The sequence below is a fragment of the Phasianus colchicus genome, chromosome Z (genome assembly GCF_987193195.1).
Source record: "Phasianus colchicus chromosome Z, bPhaCol1.hap1.1, whole genome shotgun sequence".
Lineage (NCBI taxonomy): Eukaryota > Metazoa > Chordata > Aves > Galliformes > Phasianidae > Phasianus > Phasianus colchicus.
Window position 1 is genome coordinate 78307075 of NC_143476.1, and position 21492 is coordinate 78328566.

General features: G+C 43.2%; 1 protein-coding gene across 14 annotated transcripts; it reads right to left on the reverse strand.

Annotated features, from left to right (window-relative positions):
* Positions 1-1418: 1418 nt before the first annotated feature.
* ZBTB35 (zinc finger and BTB domain containing 35) lies at positions 1419-21492 on the reverse strand. Of its 14 annotated transcripts, none has more exons than XM_090130527.1 (10): positions 20569-20989; positions 18428-18497; positions 18213-18321; positions 17511-17649; positions 14857-14958; positions 13923-14067; positions 11119-11807; positions 7467-7597; positions 5842-6415; positions 1419-3458 (listed from the first exon to the last, which is right to left on the reverse strand). In XM_090130527.1, exons 4-10 carry the CDS (start codon positions 17632-17634, stop codon positions 3187-3189), a joined length of 2037 nt encoding a protein of 678 aa, XP_089986653.1. In that variant the 5' UTR covers positions 17635-17649; positions 18213-18321; positions 18428-18497; positions 20569-20989; the 3' UTR covers positions 1419-3186. The 14 variants fall into 14 exon arrangements, with proteins under 14 accessions (XP_089986653.1, XP_089986648.1, XP_089986654.1 ...); XM_090130522.1 differs by having other exon boundaries at positions 18870-20989; XM_090130528.1 differs by lacking the exons at positions 18213-18321; positions 20569-20989 and adding an exon at positions 21003-21062.

The window sequence follows — 21492 nt, forward strand, 5'->3', positions numbered from 1 at the left end:
TTGGAAACTGGATTAAACTTGATGGATTATCATGCTGCTGTACAGCTGCACAGATTTATGGTTGTCATGACAACCAAGAGAAAACGTATCCTACTGATCCTCCCTGAGCAGATCTGTCTCCATGAACATTAAAAAGATTTATCATCAAGGCAGACATACCTACAGTTATTTTATTGCAGAGATCCACACTGGTGTAATCTCTAACTCTCTACAGTTTAGAATACTAACTCACAACTATACTCAAAATTGGGTATGAACAAATTCTGGAAGCACTGACACATCCTTGTATGTTATCTGAAATATCTCAAAAAAAAGTTAGTATTTTTCTATTAATTTCCAAGGGTATGGAGTATGCAAATAAATGCTTATGTTACAGATGCAATAAAGTGAATGTTATCCCATGCTTCCTACATTATGTAGACTCCTCTCATATTTTAAGCCTATCAAGAGACACACTGACCTATTTCGAAGTTATCTTCTCAGTAACTTGTTTTTCCAGCAACAGTGAGAAAGGTTTTTAGTTTCATGCTGCAGGAAAGAAAGCAAGGAGCTAGACACTACTTCCAGTTCTACTGCTGCCTGATTGCAGAATCATTCTGTGCAACTATAATAAAGTACAGGGAGTAGAACATGGAAAATAAAAGCCATTTACCTATTTTAAGGAGCAGTCAGAGGCTGCTCTGATTAACATTTGCCAAGAGTCCTAGAGGAACAGGGCATTACCTGTGGACGTCATGCTTTCCTAAACACACTAAAGAGCCCAGGAGTGCAGCTCTTGCCCACCTCACAGCACAGCTCTACTCCCAGCTCTGGCTGCTCTGGAATAACACCGGAGGCCAGTGCTGCCCATGCGAGAGCTGCATTTCCCTCCAACCATAGGGAGATAATCAACTGCTTGTCAGCATGGTCCAAATTCATCTGCTCACTTTCATTATTTTCCCTACCCCAGCGTAACTTCACCTTCAAAAAACAAGAACAACAAAGAAACCTAATTGAAATCCTTGCCAAAGAGCACATTTTGAACATATATGCAATGACTTATCATTTGCATTTCCCATAGGCAAAGCACTACAGCAGCCCTGTATGTGATGCATCTGCTCAGGTCAGCGCTCTGTGTCTCAGAGGGGGAACTTGCCATGTGCCCACTCAGAAGAGCCTCTGATTCCCACAGTGATGAAGGACAGAAAATCCAACACAGAAGTTCCTTCAGGGCCCAAAGTAAAATCCTTTTAGCATAGGACTAGCTGATCAGTTCATCATAATGTTGGTACAGTACAAGGAACAAACCTTTTTCCAACACCACTTAATTGCTTGCAAAGCAGAAATAAAAAAAGTATTATAATAAATTAGGCTTTCTTGCAGTAATGCGGGACCTGGTTAGAGATCTGCTGTGTGAGTTTACAGTGTAACTGAGTATTTTCGCAGGACAATGCAAATGACTTCATAAATGGAGAACATTTATTGATATACATCAAAAGCTGCAATTTTTAAAGCAGTAATCTCAAAGGTAACTGTAAGAAGGGCAAAAATCAGTACATGTAGGATTATTTGGGGCACATACACATTAGAAAAGAGACATCCGATGAATTAAAAACTCTTGAGCATGGATGATAACATTTAGTGACCAGGAAAGGTAAATGGAACAAAACTATTCTTTCTCACTGACAGCAATGGGATTATTCTCCCTGTGGAATTGCTTTAGGTCTGAGAAAATATTACACAGGACAAGGAAAAAATGTTTTTAAGAAGTGCCAAAATATACAGAAAAAAGGTTGTTCCTGTTTGAGATGTTATTAGCAGAGACAGCTGCTAGTAGGAATAAAGATACATGGAACCATTTTGCTAGAACGATATTTGCTTTTATTGTTTTCTTTTATATACACACATATCTCCCCTCCCTGGAAACGAGTTTATGTCAGGTATTTTCCTCCTCAGCTGTGGAGCAAGCAATCCAGGCACACAGCCATATAATGTCAGCAAATCTATTCCGCGGGAGCCAGCTTCAGCATCAGCCCACACTCGTAATGGGGGCAGTCCCAAAACCACAAAGGCTGCTCTGAAAGTAACGGCCCGTTTCATAATGTCGGCCCACGCCACTAGAGGCAGATGTTGCTGGTTCGGCTGTAGAGGCTGGGCCTTCCCACCACTATCCCTTCCATTTTGTTGTGGCGTGACAGCAGCAGCAGGGCACTGACAAAATGGCATCTGACGCAGAGGTGTGCATGGAGCAGAGGTGTGCCACTGTGGAAAGAACGGCACCCAGATGTTCACTGACACTCGCTGAATGCTTATGGAGACCAACCAGTGGACGTGAGCACGGCCAGGCGGCGTGTGGCGCGTTTCTGCGGGTCAGCTCCGCCGCTGCCGGCTGTTACAGCGTGCCGTGCAGCTCTCGTTCACGGCTGGTGAAAACGCACAGCTCCTGGTGGTGGCTGTTTAGAAAACAGCGTTGTGTAGCCGAGAATCTGCTCTATCAAACAGCACTGTTGTGCTCTTTGTATCTGTTGTGATGCCCACAGAAGTAAGCAGGAGGTGTAAGCAACCAGCTCTCAGAGCAACCAGCCGACATCACCGGGCATCACCGGGCCAGCCGCTCCGCCACCGTCCGAGCAGACCGCACTGCGGATCGGGCGGTACAGCCACGCGGCGCACGCTGCCGCACATCCCAACCTCTTCCAGGCAACGCGTCACGCGCTGACGTTCAATACAACGCGGGATTGCTCGGCCCCAGGGCAGCGCGGCTGCAGGTGCGACGAGCGCCGGCGCAGCACGGGGCTGTAGGCCGCGGCACTCGCGCGTCCCTGCACCCCGCTGTCGCTGCGCGCAGGGCCGCCCACGCAGCCCGGCCCGTGACCGCGCGCCCCGCCGCCTCCGCGACGACACACTGGCCTCGGGAGGCGCGGCGCGGCGCGGCTCTCACAGGGCTGTACTGTGCCGGGGACGCCGCGTGGCGGTCCCGAGCCCGCAGCCCCGAGCGCCGAGCCCGGGCACCGCGCGCCCGCGCCGGGATCGCCGCCATTTGCTCCCGCCGGGCGGCCCGCCATTTGCCCGCCTCCCGCCCGCCCCTCGCCGTGAGGCAGCCGCGGAGCGGGAGGGGACGCCTCCCGCCTCGGGCCCCGCTCTCGTGGCGCCGGAGAGCCGTAACGCAGCCTCCGGCTTCAGCCCTCAGTGGTACAAACCGCTTCCTCAGCGGCGGCTGTGAGCCTTTGAAAGGACAGGAAAACACAGGCTCAAGCAGAAACATTTTATAGATGTCAAGGCTCCGGCTGGGGAAACAGAACAGAATACAAAACCTGACAGGCAGTAGGTAGCAGGGATTGCGCAAGCATCTCGCGGTGCGGGCAAAGTCCTCCTTAGGGTATGGGCACAGGCGGTCTCCATGTCGTGTCCCGGCCGGGGCTGCCGTGCCGCGCTCGGTGTGAGCGGCTGTGCCATCTCCTGCTGCAACTGGTGACCATCTGACAAAAATAACTGCTACAGAAAGCTGTAGTTCCAAAACTACAGAATACTGGTACTTCAGGAACAGGTTACTTTCACCTTAGAAGCATTTGCAGCATACGCTGGAATTAGAAACAACAGTGCCAAGTCCAACTGCCTGTTGTGTTTTCCTAAGAGTCTCTCTGGGGAGATGCTTCAGTCCTTAAACAATCAAACATTTTTTATAAATGCAATGTCAAAAATTTGGCATAGTAACAAAAAACAGAATCTCAATTCCATATCCTGCACAATTAACTGTCTGGAAGTTCTCAGGCAGGCACACCAGAGCAGAGGCTGTAAAACGCTGCTCCAGTGACTGTTCTCCACAGAAATGACATCAGACTTTACCCCCACGAGCCTGCCGATTAAATTTTCTTCAGCTTGGAAAAACTGCTTTCCAAACCAGCAGCTAATCCTTCCTCATGGTGTCTGAATAATTCAGCAGCTCTCAAACTATACATCTGTCCTTTTCCTCTCCCTGCCCTATTTTCACAAGTAGTTCTGGCTTTTAGTGGATACTGCAAATAAATCCAGAATTCTACTCCTAACTCCAGCCTGTTTTCACATTCACACTGTAAAATCCAGCCATGCCTCATGTGTTTCTGTTCATTCCCTCCTTTCCAGTCACTACTGCTTCATTCTGATCAGTATTATTTTGCATAAATTCAGCTGTTTACTCCGCAAGCCAAGACAGAAATGCAAGTTACGTTAATCAAATTGTTGGGAATTTTAATTGAGATCCATGTTTGTTTTGCAACAGTTTCTCAATGGATAAGATAAAACACAACAATCATTCTGTATGACACTAAATAAAAGCACAAATTTCAGGAAATAATCCTGCCTTTGGAGAAGACAGAATTGAAAAGCTTGATTTTAACTAAAAGCTACAGGATTACTAAGTGCATTAGAGAACTTCCTTTGAAAGCTCTTCACTTAAGGCTTTGCAAAGAAAGTTCTTCAGAAGCATAGAACTCTAGTCTCAAGGCAATAATTGAGAATTAGGAGTCCTTAACACAGCTGAACACAGATCTAGACAAATACTTTCTAAACAAACATAAGTTTTAAAATTAAATTAAGAGCCCATTACTATAATGAGATTGATTGTTAACACTGAGATCTGACACCATAATTGCCAGTCACTCCACTGTTCCTGCTTTAGCAGATGAGATAAATAGTGCAACATTTCATGGTTGGTATTGTTTTATTGTGTAATATTAAGTAAAATGCTTATACTTCTCCTTTTCGATCCCCAGTTTAGCACTCATACCTATGGCTTTTTATTTTTATTTTTAGCACAATGTCTTTGTGTCAAGTGTCAGAACTTCATTTCGAAAAGAACAAGCAATCAAGAATCCGATACCACATAGACAAGTCTTCTCTGTATTTGTTTAAACATATTCACTTTCAAAAATGAATATTTATAAAAGAAAAGTCTACCGGTAGATTTCCTCCAGCTCATGTTTAACACAGTCTCTAAAGAGCTTTTCCTATTTTAATGTGTCCCTTTTAGAGTGTTCTATTATCCCCATGTTATTTGGTTCTTCCCCCAACACTCCTCATAGTAAGTTTAATGCAAAAAAATCAGTAGATGACAATTTCAAGCAAAAATATAAAGCACTATAACATTACCTACATTGCCTTTTACTGAACTAGGTTCCTGAATACTTCAGGAGCTTTGTAGAAATTCCACCAGTCAGTGTTGAAAAGGCACAGAATTTTTGTGCTCCGAGATCTCCAGCAAAAATGGTTTTGCCCAGAATGGAAGTTCAGAAGTTCCAGCTTGATATAAAGAAACAGAGGGACTGCTGCTAGATACAGCACTGCAGGTGGATAGCAAGCAGTCTGCCCAGAAAATTCATGGGTACCCGATGGATCGTTTATATGAGAAGCCACCAGATTTTACTAATAATTCTGTCACAGACACCCTGCAAATCTATAACAACAGTTTGTTTCTACGCCAAGAAGAAAAGAAGTGAAGTTATTCCTACATATAACCAGCGATGGTATAACAGTAATACAAGCAATTCATTATTAAAATTCTTGCAAAGCTGCCCGTTTCTGTGGTAGTTTCTGCTCTGTGATATTACGTGAATGACAGTTATTTTTAACGTATGACAGAAATTCAGTTGTACATGAAGAAAACTAACTTTGGTCCACTTGTCCAGCTTCCAAAGGACAGCATATTTGAAAGACGACCACTGACAGTTCAAAAATCAACGTAAAAGTTAACACAAAAAAAAATTTGGTATTTTAATCCTAAACCTGCACAGTGTGGTTAACTGTCCTAGTTGTCCACCTTTTCATTCTTTATATCCACTAACTGTTGAGTTTTTAAGTCTTCAGCCTGTTCATGAACTTCCTTACCTGCATCATCTATGCAAATAGGTTCCTTTTCTCCTTGGTCAGCACTCTCATATTGTACTTGTTCAAGGTCAGTGCCATCTATAAGTTCTGCCTGTACTTCTTCCATCTGTATTTGATTAACATGCTCAACATGCAACTGCTCCACGTGAACTTCAGCACCTTGTTCAGTTTGAATGTGCTCCACTTCCAGGTAACTAATTTGCACCTGTTCTTGCAGTTCATCCATCTGTGTGCCTTTCACTTGATTGTCCTGTATGAGATCCTGGTGCATCTGTTCCACAGTTACCTGTGCAGGATCCACTTGTACCTGAATTACTGGTAGGACATGAACTTGCTCCACTTGTTCTATTATAGTCATTGATGTTACTGGTTCACCTTCCATAGCTTCCACTGGAAGAACCTCTTCTGTCACTAGTCGTTCTGAAATATTATGTGTGTCTTTTAGATGCCTTCTCAACTCACTGCCTTGCATAAACCACAAATCACATAAAGTACAGTGGTTGGGTTTGTCGCCAGTGTGGATTACCAAGTGATCTTTAAACTGATCCCAGCTGTTAAACACGCTGTTACAAACCTGAAACAAAAGACACAGTGAGGATAACAGTGCCAACAGGAATATGGCAAAGTATAATGCCTACTTCAGTCCATGGCTTCACACAGCGTAGCTTCTTGAGACATAGATTAAAAAAAATCCAACACATGTCAAAGGTAAAAGCTGAGAAGCTAGCTTCAATCAACAGAGTAGCTATTATTAAGAAAAAGTGTGTCATTTTGAGCTGCTACCAAGTTTATCAGTCAGTACAGCACTTGGAATTTTGCTTATTTCAACTCTATGTAAAATTTAGATAAAGAAGTATGTCCCACTAAGTGTCTGGTGCTAGAAGTATGGGCAGGAAGTCTTGTAAAAGAAATTCTAGGTGCAGGACTTCTAGCAAATTCTGATCACAGCATTGTGAAGTTTAAGTAGCTAGATTAAACTCCTGATTTTTGTCATTTCAAAAAAACATCTCTGTAGATGAAAATCTCTTATAACTACATCCATGCTGGTCCTGCCCAGCTAGAAGTGTTGCTTAGACTGCAGACACATTATTTTGAGCACACTTCCTTCCCTTCAGCTGGCACAGAGATGAGTAGCCTGAAAACGATACAAAAAGACGCTACAGAAATGAGTATATCTATCTACAGCATTTGTATTTGCTTATAAGATATTATGGAGTCTCATCATAAGATGGAATGACTTTACAGATAAAGTCAATATATTGAGTATCAAACAGAAGAATAATAAAATAGGAAATTAGATAGTACTTTGTATTTTGGACTTCAGTGAGGCATGCACACAAGCAGAAAAGGGCTAGTTCAGTATATCAAGAACCCTGAAAAGGTTGCAGAAATAATAAGAAAATATTATGAAGCCCCATATCAATAATGCTGCATTTTAAATGGAACTATCTAGTTATCAGAATTTATCTGTGTGTCGTGGTTCAATGTGATTCTTATATTTATTGTATTAAAACAGTCCTTGTTGACATAAGCCTACTCCCCTTGCCTTCCCTACTTAGTATGCCCCCATTCTCAGTACAAGATTCAGGTGTCCAGCCTCATACTCTGCAACCCTCATTACCCACCTGACATTCATACAGTTTCTTCCTTCCCTTTTTAGCTCCAGCTCCAGACTGACAGGCCGTCAAGTGACATTTGAGCGTGCTATTCCTAGCGAAACGTTCATGGCAGTTTGGACATTCAAATGGTTTTTCACCTATAAATACAGACACAAGGATTTATAAGTGCATAAAAACAACCAGTCTTCTGTCAGCTTTCCCTTGTTCTCCTCTCACTTTTGCAGAAGTTGATAAATATGCCATAAAGACTTGGCCAGCTGGATTATTCTAAAGAATAAGAGAAAGACATTTGTGTAAACTTTACTCATGCAAATAAGAGGGCAGATGCTTAATGTAAAATTATGAGTATCATCTAGAAAAAGACAATCCAACATAATTGCGGGTGCTATTTGAAGCACATTTTAGGTTTGTATGAAAAACTGCTTTTCTGTCAAAATATCTTAATGAAATAGCAGCTATTTTTGTCTTTTCACCAATATTTACAGGTGAAGACTCAATGTTAGAAATTATACAAAGCAACATACTAAAGGAATTATAAAAAAAAGAAAAAACACCAAGTTTTATTTTCAAGAACAGTAACAGCTCATGCTGGAGCCCAGAGAGATCAGTCATAAGGTGACAGTGTATCAGCATTAAAAAAAAAAAAAAAAAAAAAAAAAAAGGAAAAAAAAGGCCAAAAGAAATCAGAGGGGGACATACAGGGGAACAAGCAAGATAAAAAATTAATTTCTCTTTGTTCACTTTGTTTCCAACTTGGTATCAATAACCAGGAGCATTTTCCACAGCGAAGCCAGCTAAAAGCAGCAGGGAGAGCTATAAACAGGTCCAGTATGCTCTTTTCCATCAAAGGTAGCATGTCACTATGACTGTTATCAAGTAGTAACAAAGAACAAGTGCTGTCTGCTTACTAATTTCATCATGCACAAACACACTGAAGTTCAAAGAAATGAAAGCGTTAAAAATTAGGAACAGTATGTTTCTTCTCAAAGTTTGATAATTAAGCTGGCATCAAAGTAACTACAGAAAAAATACTAGTTAACAAGGCTGTAGCATTTCAGTGAACAATGTAAATATCTATGTTAGCTAAATTAAGTTGAAAAGCCTGCAGTTTCAGGAAGATAGTCAACACTGACTGGGATGGAAAGCTAATAAATCTGTATCCTTGGAAATAAAGATATGCAGAAATGCTTATGTAGCTTTTCAACAGAAATCCACAAGTAGCCAATAATTTTAGCTCACACAACTGGGGGCCACAGAAAAAGTTAAAAGGTGTGAATATTCCCCGTATCCATTACAAAAGGCAATCTTTTCAGAGTGTACTGCATACGTAATGTGGAGCATGCTGAACTAGCAGCTACACACGGATAAGTCAAGATGACAGAAGAGCATAAAACTCCCAGCACAGAACTACACTTGGTCTGCAATCTGGCCACATTTAAATAGTTTCTTGTGGCAAGACACTGTCCAACAGCAGCAAACTTATTCTACTCCTACTCAAATTCTGCAGTAATCTCCAACACATTCTGACAAATGCACCCAAGAGTGACAATTCAGTGATAACAGTGCCAATATCCAAGGGCCAAAAGAAGGTGAGTGACTGCACAGTGTGAGTCAGCAACACAACCCAGGCTGCACAGCACAGAGGGATGGTGGACAACATGTGCAACTCCTCCACTTCCATCTTCACTTCATAAACTCCATAAAAATTAAAAAAAAAAAAAAAAGCTATAAAAATCAAGTGCTTAACTTTGAGAAACATTCAGCAGACAGAATTCTCAGTAAAATCAGAGCAAATCAAAGCTCTTCTGTCTCTTTTAGCTAAGGGATATACTTTGCAAAATACCAGGATTAGACAAGCACACTGAGAGCAGCAGCATCCAGGATTGACTTCTGTATGAAGAAATTCCTGTGAGAGTCAAATTACTGTTACTGACTTCAATTGATATACACCATGTATGTGCATCCTTGCAGAATTTCTGTCCTGTGTTATTTCTGACTGGCAAGTGAAATATCATTCATTCTCATGGAGGGAGGAAAAAGAGATAATCATTACGCCACACCAAAAAAATCTGTTTTATGAATTCTGGAGATGACTCTGTCAGTACTTCCAGAAGACATGCAGGCAGTATTGATGACAATCTTTTTTAAATTTTTTTTTTAAAGAAAAAGAAAGTTCTTCAGGCAGCGTACATACGTGTTGGAGAGAAGCACGAAGCACTGTGGCTGTCCTTTCTACTTTCTTTTACTGAGACAAAGAACAGTAAAGAACATCAAAAAGAATTAACAAACTATTTCTTCTGCATCTGCTACTTTAATGTTATTGCTGGTGCTGCAATTCAAAAAGTACTAGGATGAGATAGTTCATAGGACATTTTCTCCCTGAACACTTCATTTCATTTTACATAGCATTCAACAAATTCTATACATGCCCCTGGGTCAGTGGGATTTTTCCCACTAGCCTTAGGAGACCACAAATAAGTGGTATAATAAGGTATGATTTTAAGGCCAATGATTCCAAAACGCTGAACTAAAAGTAATTAAATTCTATTGTCGTACCAATAGTTGTACCAATAAATATTGATACTTCTCTGTACTGCTTTGAGTTCTCTGCTGAATTGCTTTGTCCCAAAATCCTGCGACATCAGCTACCACCTGAAGGAGATATCTAACTTACTATTAATCTGCCACAAACTTTTATCTGAAAATACTTGTGTTATATAGCCTGCAGTAAGTTCAGTCATAGTGAAGAAACACTCCCAAGGACTTTCTACAAAAGCAAATTTCAAATAGAAATAGAAGGGATTAGAAGGGAATAGGATAGACTAAATATAATGTCATAGACAAGATTCAGGTGTCCCATACACAGATTTGAAGTTCCAATTAAAAGGCTGTAACAATGACAAACTGTGAGGAAATAGAGCTACTGCCCTCCATCAAATTCTTATTGACATATTAAACAAAATCATCTGGAAGATCATATAGTTTACACTCAAAAAGTTATCTACATAGTGCTTAATATCCATTCAGACAGTTATTTCAATGGGATGAATCTCCCATGCTATAAGGAAGAAAGAAGGAGCATGAGTCATCCTGCAGTCGGAAGACACTATTCAGATTTCAAGAAGGCAGGCTTTACAATAACACAAATCTATGCAGTCAGTAGAAATGTTTTGCTGTTAATTAACAAATAAAATCTAATTGCAGATGACAAGAGCAAGGATAATACTGCAACGTGAGGTATTTCACACTGACATGCTCAAAGTTCAGATTCTGTTCGAGCAGAAGAATGTATCAGTAGAATTGTAAAAACAGAAGTAGCTACTCAGTGTAGTACTTTAAAAGAAGTAAACATGCCTCACAAAATCATGAATAACAGTTTTTAATACACTTGAGGAGCTTCATTAGCTCTTTCTGCTTTAGGTCTATTTTTAATAATTAAAAAAATCTCAATTCCTCAGTTTATATCAACAGGAAAAAACCACCACCACAGAATCATAAATATAATTCTACGATTCTTCAATTACAATGTTAACTAGAAGCCCAGTATTTCTAGCACTCACATGCTCTCTTCATCATATTCTCCGCTTCCTCAAAATATGCAAAAACCCAAAGTGCCAGAGCTGAAGCCACAAGTACATGACTATAGCAGTGCTCTTACCTGTATGTTTCCGGAGGTGCTCTTTAAAATGCCCAAAGTGGTCAAACTGTTTATCACAGTATTGGCATATATGTATTTTTTTGCCAGGTCTTTGCTTCTTAGGGGCACCACCTTCATCAAGGTGGTAACAGGTGAGGTGCTGTTTCAGAGCATTCTCTCGTAGGTACCTTTTATTGCATATGTCACACTTGTAACTCTCAGTAGAGTGTGTTTTCATGTGTTCCTTAAAATGGTAAAACAATTTAAATGAACGGTTACATTTCTCACAGTGGAATAAATTGTTCATGTGTGACAGTTGAAGTTCCACAATTTCAATACCTTCTACCTGTTTGCATGAAGGATCAGCTGCACTGTCAACTTTTTCTTGGATCTGGCATTTTCGCTCTCCCTGACGATACTTGCTAGTGATATCTGCCAGAAGAGCCAAAGCAGATTCATCAGATGTGCCCGTTGTCTGTATGTACTTTATGGACTGCTCTGCAGAAGCTACTTCCTCAAGTGTCTCAATGCTGTCTTCTTCCACTTCAATTGTTCCCTCAGCAATCTCAACTTCAATTTCAACAGGCTCTGATTCTGCAGATGGCAGCGATTCTGTGATAACATTAGATGTTTCAGCTATCTTCCTCTTTTTCAGTTTAGTTTTACCTTCTGTTTGATTTGATTCTAAAGCTGATGAATTTTCTTTGTTTCTGTAAAAACAGATGTGTAAACATGGTTAAGATCCACAAAACTTTTTCTCTCAGAGAGTGGTCAGGCACTGGAATGGCCTGTCCAGGGAGGCGGTGGAGTCACCATCCCTGGCAGTCTGGATGAGGAGCTACGAGTTATGGTTTAGTGCTTGTGGTAGCAGTGGTAATGGGGGGATGGTTGGACTAGATGATCTTGTAGGTTCTTTCCAACCTTGTGATTCTATGATTCTGTGAGCGCTTACATAAAAGTTCCTGCCTGATACCAAGCCTCTGCATTAAACATTTTCTAGGTGCTTCTCAATGAAGCTGAACAATGAATGACCATATCACAGCTATAACAATTTTCTGCTTATTCTGTGTTTCTCAGAGCTGCAAAATAGAAGGCTAGTGCTGTGGAGCCTTTTACATAAGGTTACTATAGTGTCTTACAGAGCTCTGCAAAACAAATCAGTAAGAAAGACCAATTAGCCTAATGGCATAAGTTATCACAGAAACTTGTCAAATCTTGTATTTTTTTCTACTCAGAAATAAGATTCAAGTGCTTTCTGTGTTACCAATGTTTTAAGCTCTGGAGAGTATGCTACTGCCTGTGGCACTTTAAAGTTAAAAAACACTAAAACTGTGACTCCACACAATGATTATTGTAAAATCTTGCACTTCAGGAAGAATACAAGGTTAACAGAAAAGGAGAAAAGATGGAGAAGGCAGTGAGATGCGGAAAGAATATTCTATTCTATTTAATTTTCTAGGCTTAAACAAACTGCCCAGCTCTGTTCTGCTTGTCCCTGCATCACACACACACAGCACTCTTTCTCCAAGATGTCAGGAACACTATCCCATGCCAACCTCAGGCTGAGCTGAGTGAGACTGTTTCCAAGGCTGACTCTGAAGGTTACCCATGGCACTGAAGCTTTACTTCCAGATTTTCAGATCTGAAAATGGTCAGGTATTATCTGAGATCAGACTGATAAGATTAATCCAACACTTTTACCTTCCTTTGCAGTCTGATGAATCCTTTCATGAAATTCAGTCCCTATAGCTTTTACCTTTTCTAGTAATAGATAAGGCTTCCTCCAGTATCTCTGCATGTCATGTCAGAAACACATGGCTAATGACTTAATGCAGGTTACAGCTTATGAAATTATACCTCTAATATTCGGATAAAGGAATACAGAACACATAAACTTATAATTCATCATGTATTTCTGAAGCGTAGGAGGAGACAAGTTTTTTTGCATGTTACTGCAAGATTACTCCAGGATCACGAACCAAGAACTCACAGAGAGCAGCCCTGCAGAGGAGGACTTGGGATCCTGGTGGACAAAAAGCTGGACATGACCCAGCAGTGTGCACTTGCAGCCCAGAAGGCCAAATGTATCCTGGACTTCATTTTCTGAGGCAGTCAGCTCCAGTACAGGTGTGTTCTACAGTAGAGCAGGGGATCATGGTGTGAGAAGGGGGACCCTGAAATTGAGGAGACCCAAGGACAAGCAATAAGAAGCATGACTACCTGAGTTAGCAAACAGGGCAAAGCAATTTGCATGGCAGTTCAAACAGGAAGGGTGGCCACAGCCCAGCAGGCAGCCTGCTCCTTTCTCTTCTGAGAACAGCAGGGAGCTGCACTCTGTTGAAACAAACATGGTGACCACCTGCCACCATGGTTGAGCTCAGGCAGAAACACAGGCTGGAGGGCCACAGCTATTCTGGGCTGATGCATGCACCCAGACAGAGCTCCTAAGGAAAGACAGATCTCCCCAGACCTCCAGTTGTGGCAAACTCCAGAATCTGGAAGTCCTTCTAGAGCCTGAGTGAAGGAGATGTCATGGCTGCAAGTGTGCCCAGCTTGATGAACTTCCTGAGCAGGTGGCCAGGTTGTGTGAGGAAATCACCAGCCTGAGAATTATCCAGAAATCTGAGAGACTGATGCACGGTACCATGCAGTGACATGGGCAGACTAAGCAAAGCTATGTATAATTCTGACCCAATTATTGTACACAAGATTAGAAGGTTCCCTGATAAGGAACAGCACTTCAAAATACTAGCAGATGGCTCTAGTAAGAAGATTCTTATGACTACGCTTCAGTGTTTGTAAGAGAAAGAGGCTTACATATTTACCTGATTTCAAGAGCTTTGATTGCTTCTAACATCTGTAGATATTCAGCTGCTTTCCAAACATCATTTGCTTCTTCCTCACCTTGGACCATTAGTTTTGCTGTATAGGTGAATTCTATTAGGTGACGAAATGCCATGTTACTTACACCTGTTGAGAAAAAAGAAAAACAAATTACCAAAGCCTCTATCTCATGAATCTTGCATGCTTACCTGCTCAGAATTTTGCTCACAATACTTAAGATGTCAGTTTCATAAGCTGACACCCTTAAAAGGCTCATGTTGGAATAAGAAGTCTGGTACAGAAACATGGAAATTTGAAACAACTACAAAATAGTGCCATGACAAAGATAAGAGTATGGGAAAAATGTGAACAAAGAGCTCTTTATACAGAGCAATTAAATGTATACATTTATACAGAAAAAGATAACCTTGATCTCAGAAGACTTCTTATCAGCAAGTTACTAGAAATATACTGACAGCTCCATGAAATCACTCCCCATCTAAAAGGGAAATATCGCTCCATGTTTGTCCTGTTCTGGCACACCAGCTGAGGCATCTGCCTTCAACCATCACTGGGAGCCTTTTCTGCATGGATAGAATGGCTTTTATCAAGGAAAAGGTCAGACTGCTATTCCTAAAAAATTACAAGGACTGACATCTCATTAGGCACATATTGGAAAAAAAAAATTGAACAACTCAGAATCTCTCACTCTCCCTTCCAAAATATTTAATTTGTGACTGTTTGTTATTTTCATAATTGTATTTCAAGGAAGCTTCTTCCAGTGGCAACAGCTACTTCAGAACAACTCATGAGCTGAGACGTTAAAAATTAACTGATATCATTAGGCATGCATCTCAGCTTGTATTAAGGATACCACATTCATTACCAGCTCCAGAACACAAAGCTGAAAGCTTTTATCTACATGAATCAGGTTACCTTCAATCTCCACCAAGGGCTCCTGAGTGAAATCTTGGAAGAATCTGTAGAAGAACTGGCTACAGGCAGCAAGAACAGCCTTATGAGCTTTGAAATGGTGGCCTGCCAAGAGAGACAAAAATTAAAGTTTAAGATAACACCTTCCTAATTTATACTGCAGAGTAAGTGCAGATGAACAAAAGAAAGCAGGTGTAAAACCTATTTCACACATCTGCCCTAGCAACATACAGCCATCTCCATCAGCAGACAAGGGAAGGCCTTTGACACAGTCACCCTTAACATTCTTCTCTTGAAATTGCAAAGATACGGATCTGATGGGGGGGCTGTTCAATGAACAAAGAACTATCTGCAAAAGAGAGTGGTGGTCAGTGGCTCAATGTCTGGATGTGATAGGTGACAAGCAGTGCTCCTCAGAGGTCAGTATTGGGACTGATGCTTTTAAATATCTTCATCAATAGTGAGACTGAGTGCACTCCCAATAAATTTGCTGATGACACAAGCTACGGGGAGCAGTAGATATGCCTGACAAATGGGATGCTATCCACAGGGACCTAGACAGACTGAGCAGTATGCCTAGGTGAGCCTCATGAGGTTCAGTAAATCTAAGTGCAAGGTCTTGCACCTGGGTCATGGCAACCTCCACTATAAGTACAAGCTGGGGAATGGAACACAGCCCTACTGAAAAGGATCTTGGGGTACCAGTAAATGAGAAGTTGGACATGAGCCAGCAATGTGCCCTTGCAGCCCAGAAGCCAACCATATCCTGGTCTGTATCAAAAGAAGTGTGGTCAGCACTTTGAGGACAGTGATCCTGTCTCTTTGCTCTGCACTGGTAATTCCTCACATGGAATGCTGTGTCCAGATGCAGAATTCTCAGCACAAGAGAGATGTGGACCTGATAGAGCACGTCCAGAGGAAGGCCACAAAAATGATCCAAGAGATGAAACACCTCTGCAATGAGGACTGGCTGAGAGAGCTGAGGCTGTTCAGCCTCGAGAAGAGAAGGCTCCAGCGAGATGTGAGGGTGGCTTTTCAGTATCTAAAGAGGGGCTATTACATAAGAAGGGTGCAGACCCAGTAGCAAGGTGTGACAGGACAAGAGATAATGGATACAAAAAGAAGGGAGATTTAGATTGGATATGAGGAAGAAGTTTATTAGAATAAGGGTGATGAGGCTTTGCAACTGGTTGCCAGAGAGTGGAAGCCAAGTCCTTGGAGACATTCAAGGTCAACCTGCAAGGAGCTTGGAGCAACCTGATCTAGCTGTGGATGACCCTGTTTATTGCAGGGGAGTAGGATTGGATGGCCTTTAAGGGTCCCTTCCAACTCAAAAGATTCTATGGTTCTATGATTTAATGTGTCTCCTTGTAACACGAGATACTACTGCAGTTGGCCTCTCTTATTTCATGCACGTGCTTGCTGACATCACTGCACTGGCTTTGCTAAAGTTCTGCAATTCAATCATATGGAGTACTTTTTTACTCCAGAGTTTCTCTTTTCAAATATTTATGGCAAATCCCCATGAAAACTTTTTTTCATGTGTGTCTTGGGCTCAGCTCTCAGACTTTACCCAAGTTTGCTGTGCTTTTTTCCTACTCTTACACACTGATCTAATTTTATCACCACTTCAGCTAGCGTTAGCACAGCTGAAGAACAAGAGGAGTTCTGCTCTGTTTTCCAGACTGTGTACTTCCCATTGCTGTATCATGATGGCAGAGGCACAAACACTTATAATGCTTAATGGGATAGTGATAAGAAATGCAGTATAGATTAGAACTGTACATATATACAAGAAAACAGTTTTGAGCCCAATATACAGGATTTTTATAATACTAGAGCACAAACAAACATTTTTGCTAAGTTCTGTGCAAGCACTGGCAGTGAAACCCTGGCAACTGCAAGAGTAATCTTTTCTTCATTTGCTTTTTTTTTTTCTAAGACAGGTTTTATATGTTTTCTTTTCCTTCAAGTGAGCTATGGCTACCCTTTCAAGAATCAGGCAGTATTTCTTCAGTTGAGGCTGTCCTGGTGGATACTGGCTTTCTTCCTTGAAGTGCTCATCCATTATAAGAAATGTTTAGTGTAAAAAGAAATCTCAGGCTGTCTATCAGACACCACTGCTTCTGATGGGATAATAAGCACTTACATCTCTGTCTTTCCTTTAGACTAATACTTAAGTCTCTAGAACACACAAAAAATGGAAAGTGAGTTCTTCCACCTTATTTTAGCTACATATTAAAAACAGTATGCTACAGATACTATGGAAGCAAGGAAGCAATCTTACTTCAAGCTGTTTTTAAACAGTATTTGTACAAGTTGTCCGCATGCAAACAGTCAGCTTAGGCTAGAGAAGAACATTTTTAGGATATTTTAGAAATACTTAAATAACATTAAATGCAGTACAGCAGTTACAAAGTGGGATTCTATCTAAAAATATTCAGCCACTTATTTGGAAAAGCAGAAGCACAAGTACTAATGACTGTTGGAGACTCTGTTCACCCTACAACTTTAAAAGAAAATCTGCAAGCAGCCCATTACAGTAGCAAGAATTTGTTAGCAGCCCAGTTTGACAGCTGACCTATGACAAACACAAGAGCATCGCAGCAGCTATCAGAGTTCTCTGTATGCCAACTGGTCCACATGCCCATACATACCATCCACAATTAGAGTGATGTCTGTGAACTGGTCCTGCTCACGTTGTTCATTCAGTCTATCCAAAATGACTTTATAGTGTTCTGGGAATTCCTGGATGCATTCCATTTTTTCCTCAGCTTCCATGGCAGAAGGACTAGCCTGTGAAATACACATGAGCAGAGTAAGAATACCTTGTCACTCCATCAATGCAGCTTAGCTTACAAACATGGTACTTTTCAGGGACTACAAAACCAAGAGATACACCAAACTGCCATGACAACAGGTTTCCCACATTTTAGCTAGCAGGTAGAAAATATCAGAGTTAATTTAGGCCTTATTTATATATATCAAAAAGCAGTCAAACTGCATTTTTTTGTTCACCAATTTATCTCTCTCAAAGCAAATAATGTAGGGATATAACATGTCTAAAGCTAACTACTTAACAACAACTCATCCCTACAGTGACAGGATCTTTACTTCCTGCAATTCAATCAATTTGTTAGGTAGAAGAACAGTTGCTAACAATCCATACTTAATGTACATTCTGTATCTAGTAAATACAATATGTTTACTTTGTTTAAGTATGGAAGTCCTAAGATAGCACTTCTCAACTTCGAAACAGGTCAGAGTTGCCAGGGATTTAAAGAGTTTCTACACTCAAGAATAAGAAGGGTCTCATTCACACAGCTTCTCCCCTGCCGGGTGAAATATTTGTTGCCAACCTCTTGAAAAAGGTGGACTGTACTCCTATGGCCCTTCCTCCCTTGCTGATACAATAATTGTATCCGTGGGTGGAAGGAAGGTTTTCAGACTCCAGGAGGTCAGAACTGCCTGTGGAGACACACCGATGCACCTCTGCTGCTTATGCAAAAGAAACTTTGGAGAGTCCAAGCACTGCAAGGAAAGCATTTCATAAACTAGCTGCAGAAAAAATGACCTCAGATTTATGCAGCAGCACTCATCTTCAGTGCCCACACTCATATGGTCCGGTCCTCATGCTGAGAATGCTTCAGAAAAAAACAAAGACATTTCAAAGTCACATTAGCACAGAAACTTAGTCCCTTTTCACAGTGTAACTCACTTTGAACAACATGTAGCTTCTGAGAGAAGACAGTGAGTAGACTTGAAGGAGACTCAAAGGAATTTGAGAAATACCATGTTCTACTGCTACACTCAGTATAGACCAAAGGAAGAAAGCAGAGCAGTTAGTATTACTAAATATAGAAATGGAATTCTTTAGTGCAGCAAATTAACATTTGCTTTCAGGATGCTAGAAGAAACTATAGGAGAGGTGCTCTGTCTCTCCTAGTGCAGATTTTTTTGTGTGTGTAATCGGAACTGGAAAGCCCAGAGTGAAAACCTGTCCCGTGTGTACTCACTGCACCTGTGCTGCTGCCAGCATGCATTCCAGCTCCCTCGTGTGGCTGCAAAAGTTCTGTTTTGCTTCCAACAAACGCATATACCAGTATAAGGGGTTTGATAGAAAAAAACGAGGAAAAGAATTACCTAATAACTACAAAAGCAGAAGTTATTTTCTTACTACTAACATATCAAAGAAAGGAAAATTTCAAATTTGTACTTTAATCATAAAATATGCTCTTCCTTGCATTTCAGAGAAACTGTGCCTCAGAGAAGATTGGAAAAGGGACAAAAACAATTGCTAAGAGAAGTCTGGTTCTGCCTGCTACCAGCGCTTTGCCAAGTGGACTCTGAAATGCTTATCAGACTCTTAACAGGGAGATCAGCCTGTGGGAGGGAAGGAATGGATGCTGCTGCCTTCACTCATCTGTTCCAATGAGCCTCAGACCACTGTGGTCATCTGGGTTTCCACATCAGGTGTCCTGTAGGCAGTTGTTAGCCGTCAACTTCAAGAGATCATTGAGTCCAGCCCCTCTGCTAAAGTGGGTACCCTACAGTATGTCACATAGGTAGGTGTCCAGCCAGGTCTTGAATACTTTCATAGAAGGAGACTCCTCAACTTCTCTGGGCAGCCTGTTCCAGTGCTTCATCACCCTTATCACAGATGAGTTCTTTTGCAAGTTAGTATAGGACTTCCTGTGTTCAAGTCTTAGGCCATTACTCTTTGTCCTAACTCTACACAGCATGGAGAAGGGACTGGCCTCAACCCTTCGCCTCCCACCTCTCTCTGGATATTTACAAACATTAATCAGATCCCTTCTCAGCCTACTTTCCCCCAGGCTGAACAGACCCAGGTCACTCAGTCTTTCCTCATACAGGAGATGCTCCAGCCCCTGTATCATCTTCATGGCCCTCTGCTGGACTCCTTCTATGAGATCCCTGTCTTTTAACAGCAGAGCCCAGAACTGGACACAAAATAATATCCTAAAAGTAAAGCCAAGCCAACGTCTGGCCCTCAAATAGCACAATTTCCAGCCATCCAAACGTAATTTAGAATTAAATTGCATGTTCATAGGGGCATGTTAAAAAAAAAAAACAATGAAACACCCCAAACTGACCTCAAAATAATAATCAACAGCTCCCTACCAAACTGACTCAGTTCTATCTTTTTTTTTCAAAGCTTCAGTCTTTGTCAGAAGACTTAAAAAGGAAAAAGAAAAAAAAAAAAGGGAGAGCACACAGGACTGCACAGTTTATGGGTAACTCCTGTGTTAGTGCAAAGCTTAGTACTATTGCAAGGAAAAAAAAAAAAAAAAAAAAAAGGCCTTTATACTGAGAACATCACTGCTCCGGGGCAGGAAGGGAGGAAGCACCACAGGGGTCACGCGTGGGCCCTCATTCCAAGCCCGACCGCTTGTTTTTATCCCTGGCTCTTCCGGGAGAGCTCAGCCAGACGCCGTATTTCTTATCCCTTTGTGAAACTGCTTGTGGAACGGGGTGCGACAGCGCGCAGATCTGCCCCCACGGATCCACCTCAGCGGAGCCGTTACTTAGGCGCGGCAGGCGCGCCGCCCGAGGCCCATTCGAACGACAGCCGCGCACGCGGCCCAACACTCCTCAGCAACAACAATGGCGCCGGGCAGCGCGCGCCCCGCCTCAGGCACGGACGCGCCTCAGGCCGCGGCCCGCCCCGCAGCAGCAGCCAACACCGCCCCCAACCTGCAACTCGCGCTTCGGGAGCACATCCATCGCCCTCCCATTGGCGGGAGCCGCTGCCAGTCATCGCGAGTCTCCGCCAATAGTAGTGCGGCGGCGAGTCCCGCCTCTCAAGGGGGAGCCAATCAGCGCCCGCCTAGTCCCCGGAGCGGGAGAAGCCGGAAGGCCTAGCCGGGGCCGAGGGCCCGCTGGGCACGGGCGCCCCGGGAGCGTCGCGGGCGGCCGCGGATCGCGCGAATGTCCCGCGGGCGCGCCCACGGTGGGGCCCGAGCCGGTGTCGGGCCGAGCGGCACGCCCGGCGGCGCCGCCGCCTCGTTAGTCCTTATTACGTCATCAAAGCGCGCATTAAATCGATCTTTTTTCGGATCGCGGGCGGGCCGCGGCCCGGCGCCGCGCGCGCCCCGCGGGACGAGATGAAGGTTCCCCCCGGTACTCACCGCCAGGAGCCCTCCGCCCCGCCGCGCTCGCGCTGTTCTCGCTTCCTGCTGCCCGGCACGCTGCAAAGCGGGGCGGGCGCCGGCCAATCGCGACTCGCATTCCCGGCCTACCCCGCGCGGCGGAAGTGAGAACTGCGTCACCTTTCGCACAGCGACGCGGGCGGCGGGCGGAGGTGCCGGGAGCTGTAGTGCGGGCCGCGCCGTGCCCCGTAGTGCGGGCAGTGCCGCCCTGGGGCGTCGCGGGGACGGGGGCGCGGGCGGCCCGAGTTGCACGGACCCGGCGCGATCCGCGCCCGGTGCCACGCGGCACCGCCCCAAACGGGTCCGAGCGTGTTGTACAAACTGCGTGCCCCGGGCGGCTGTTCTGTGCCACGCACTGCTGGCGAAGAGCCTTTCCCTGCACTTCGCCCGGCCCTCGCCTCCGCTGCCGCACATGACGGCGCCGGCGAAAAGCCGCCTGCCGTGGCACCCGCCCGCCGCGCCGCTTCGC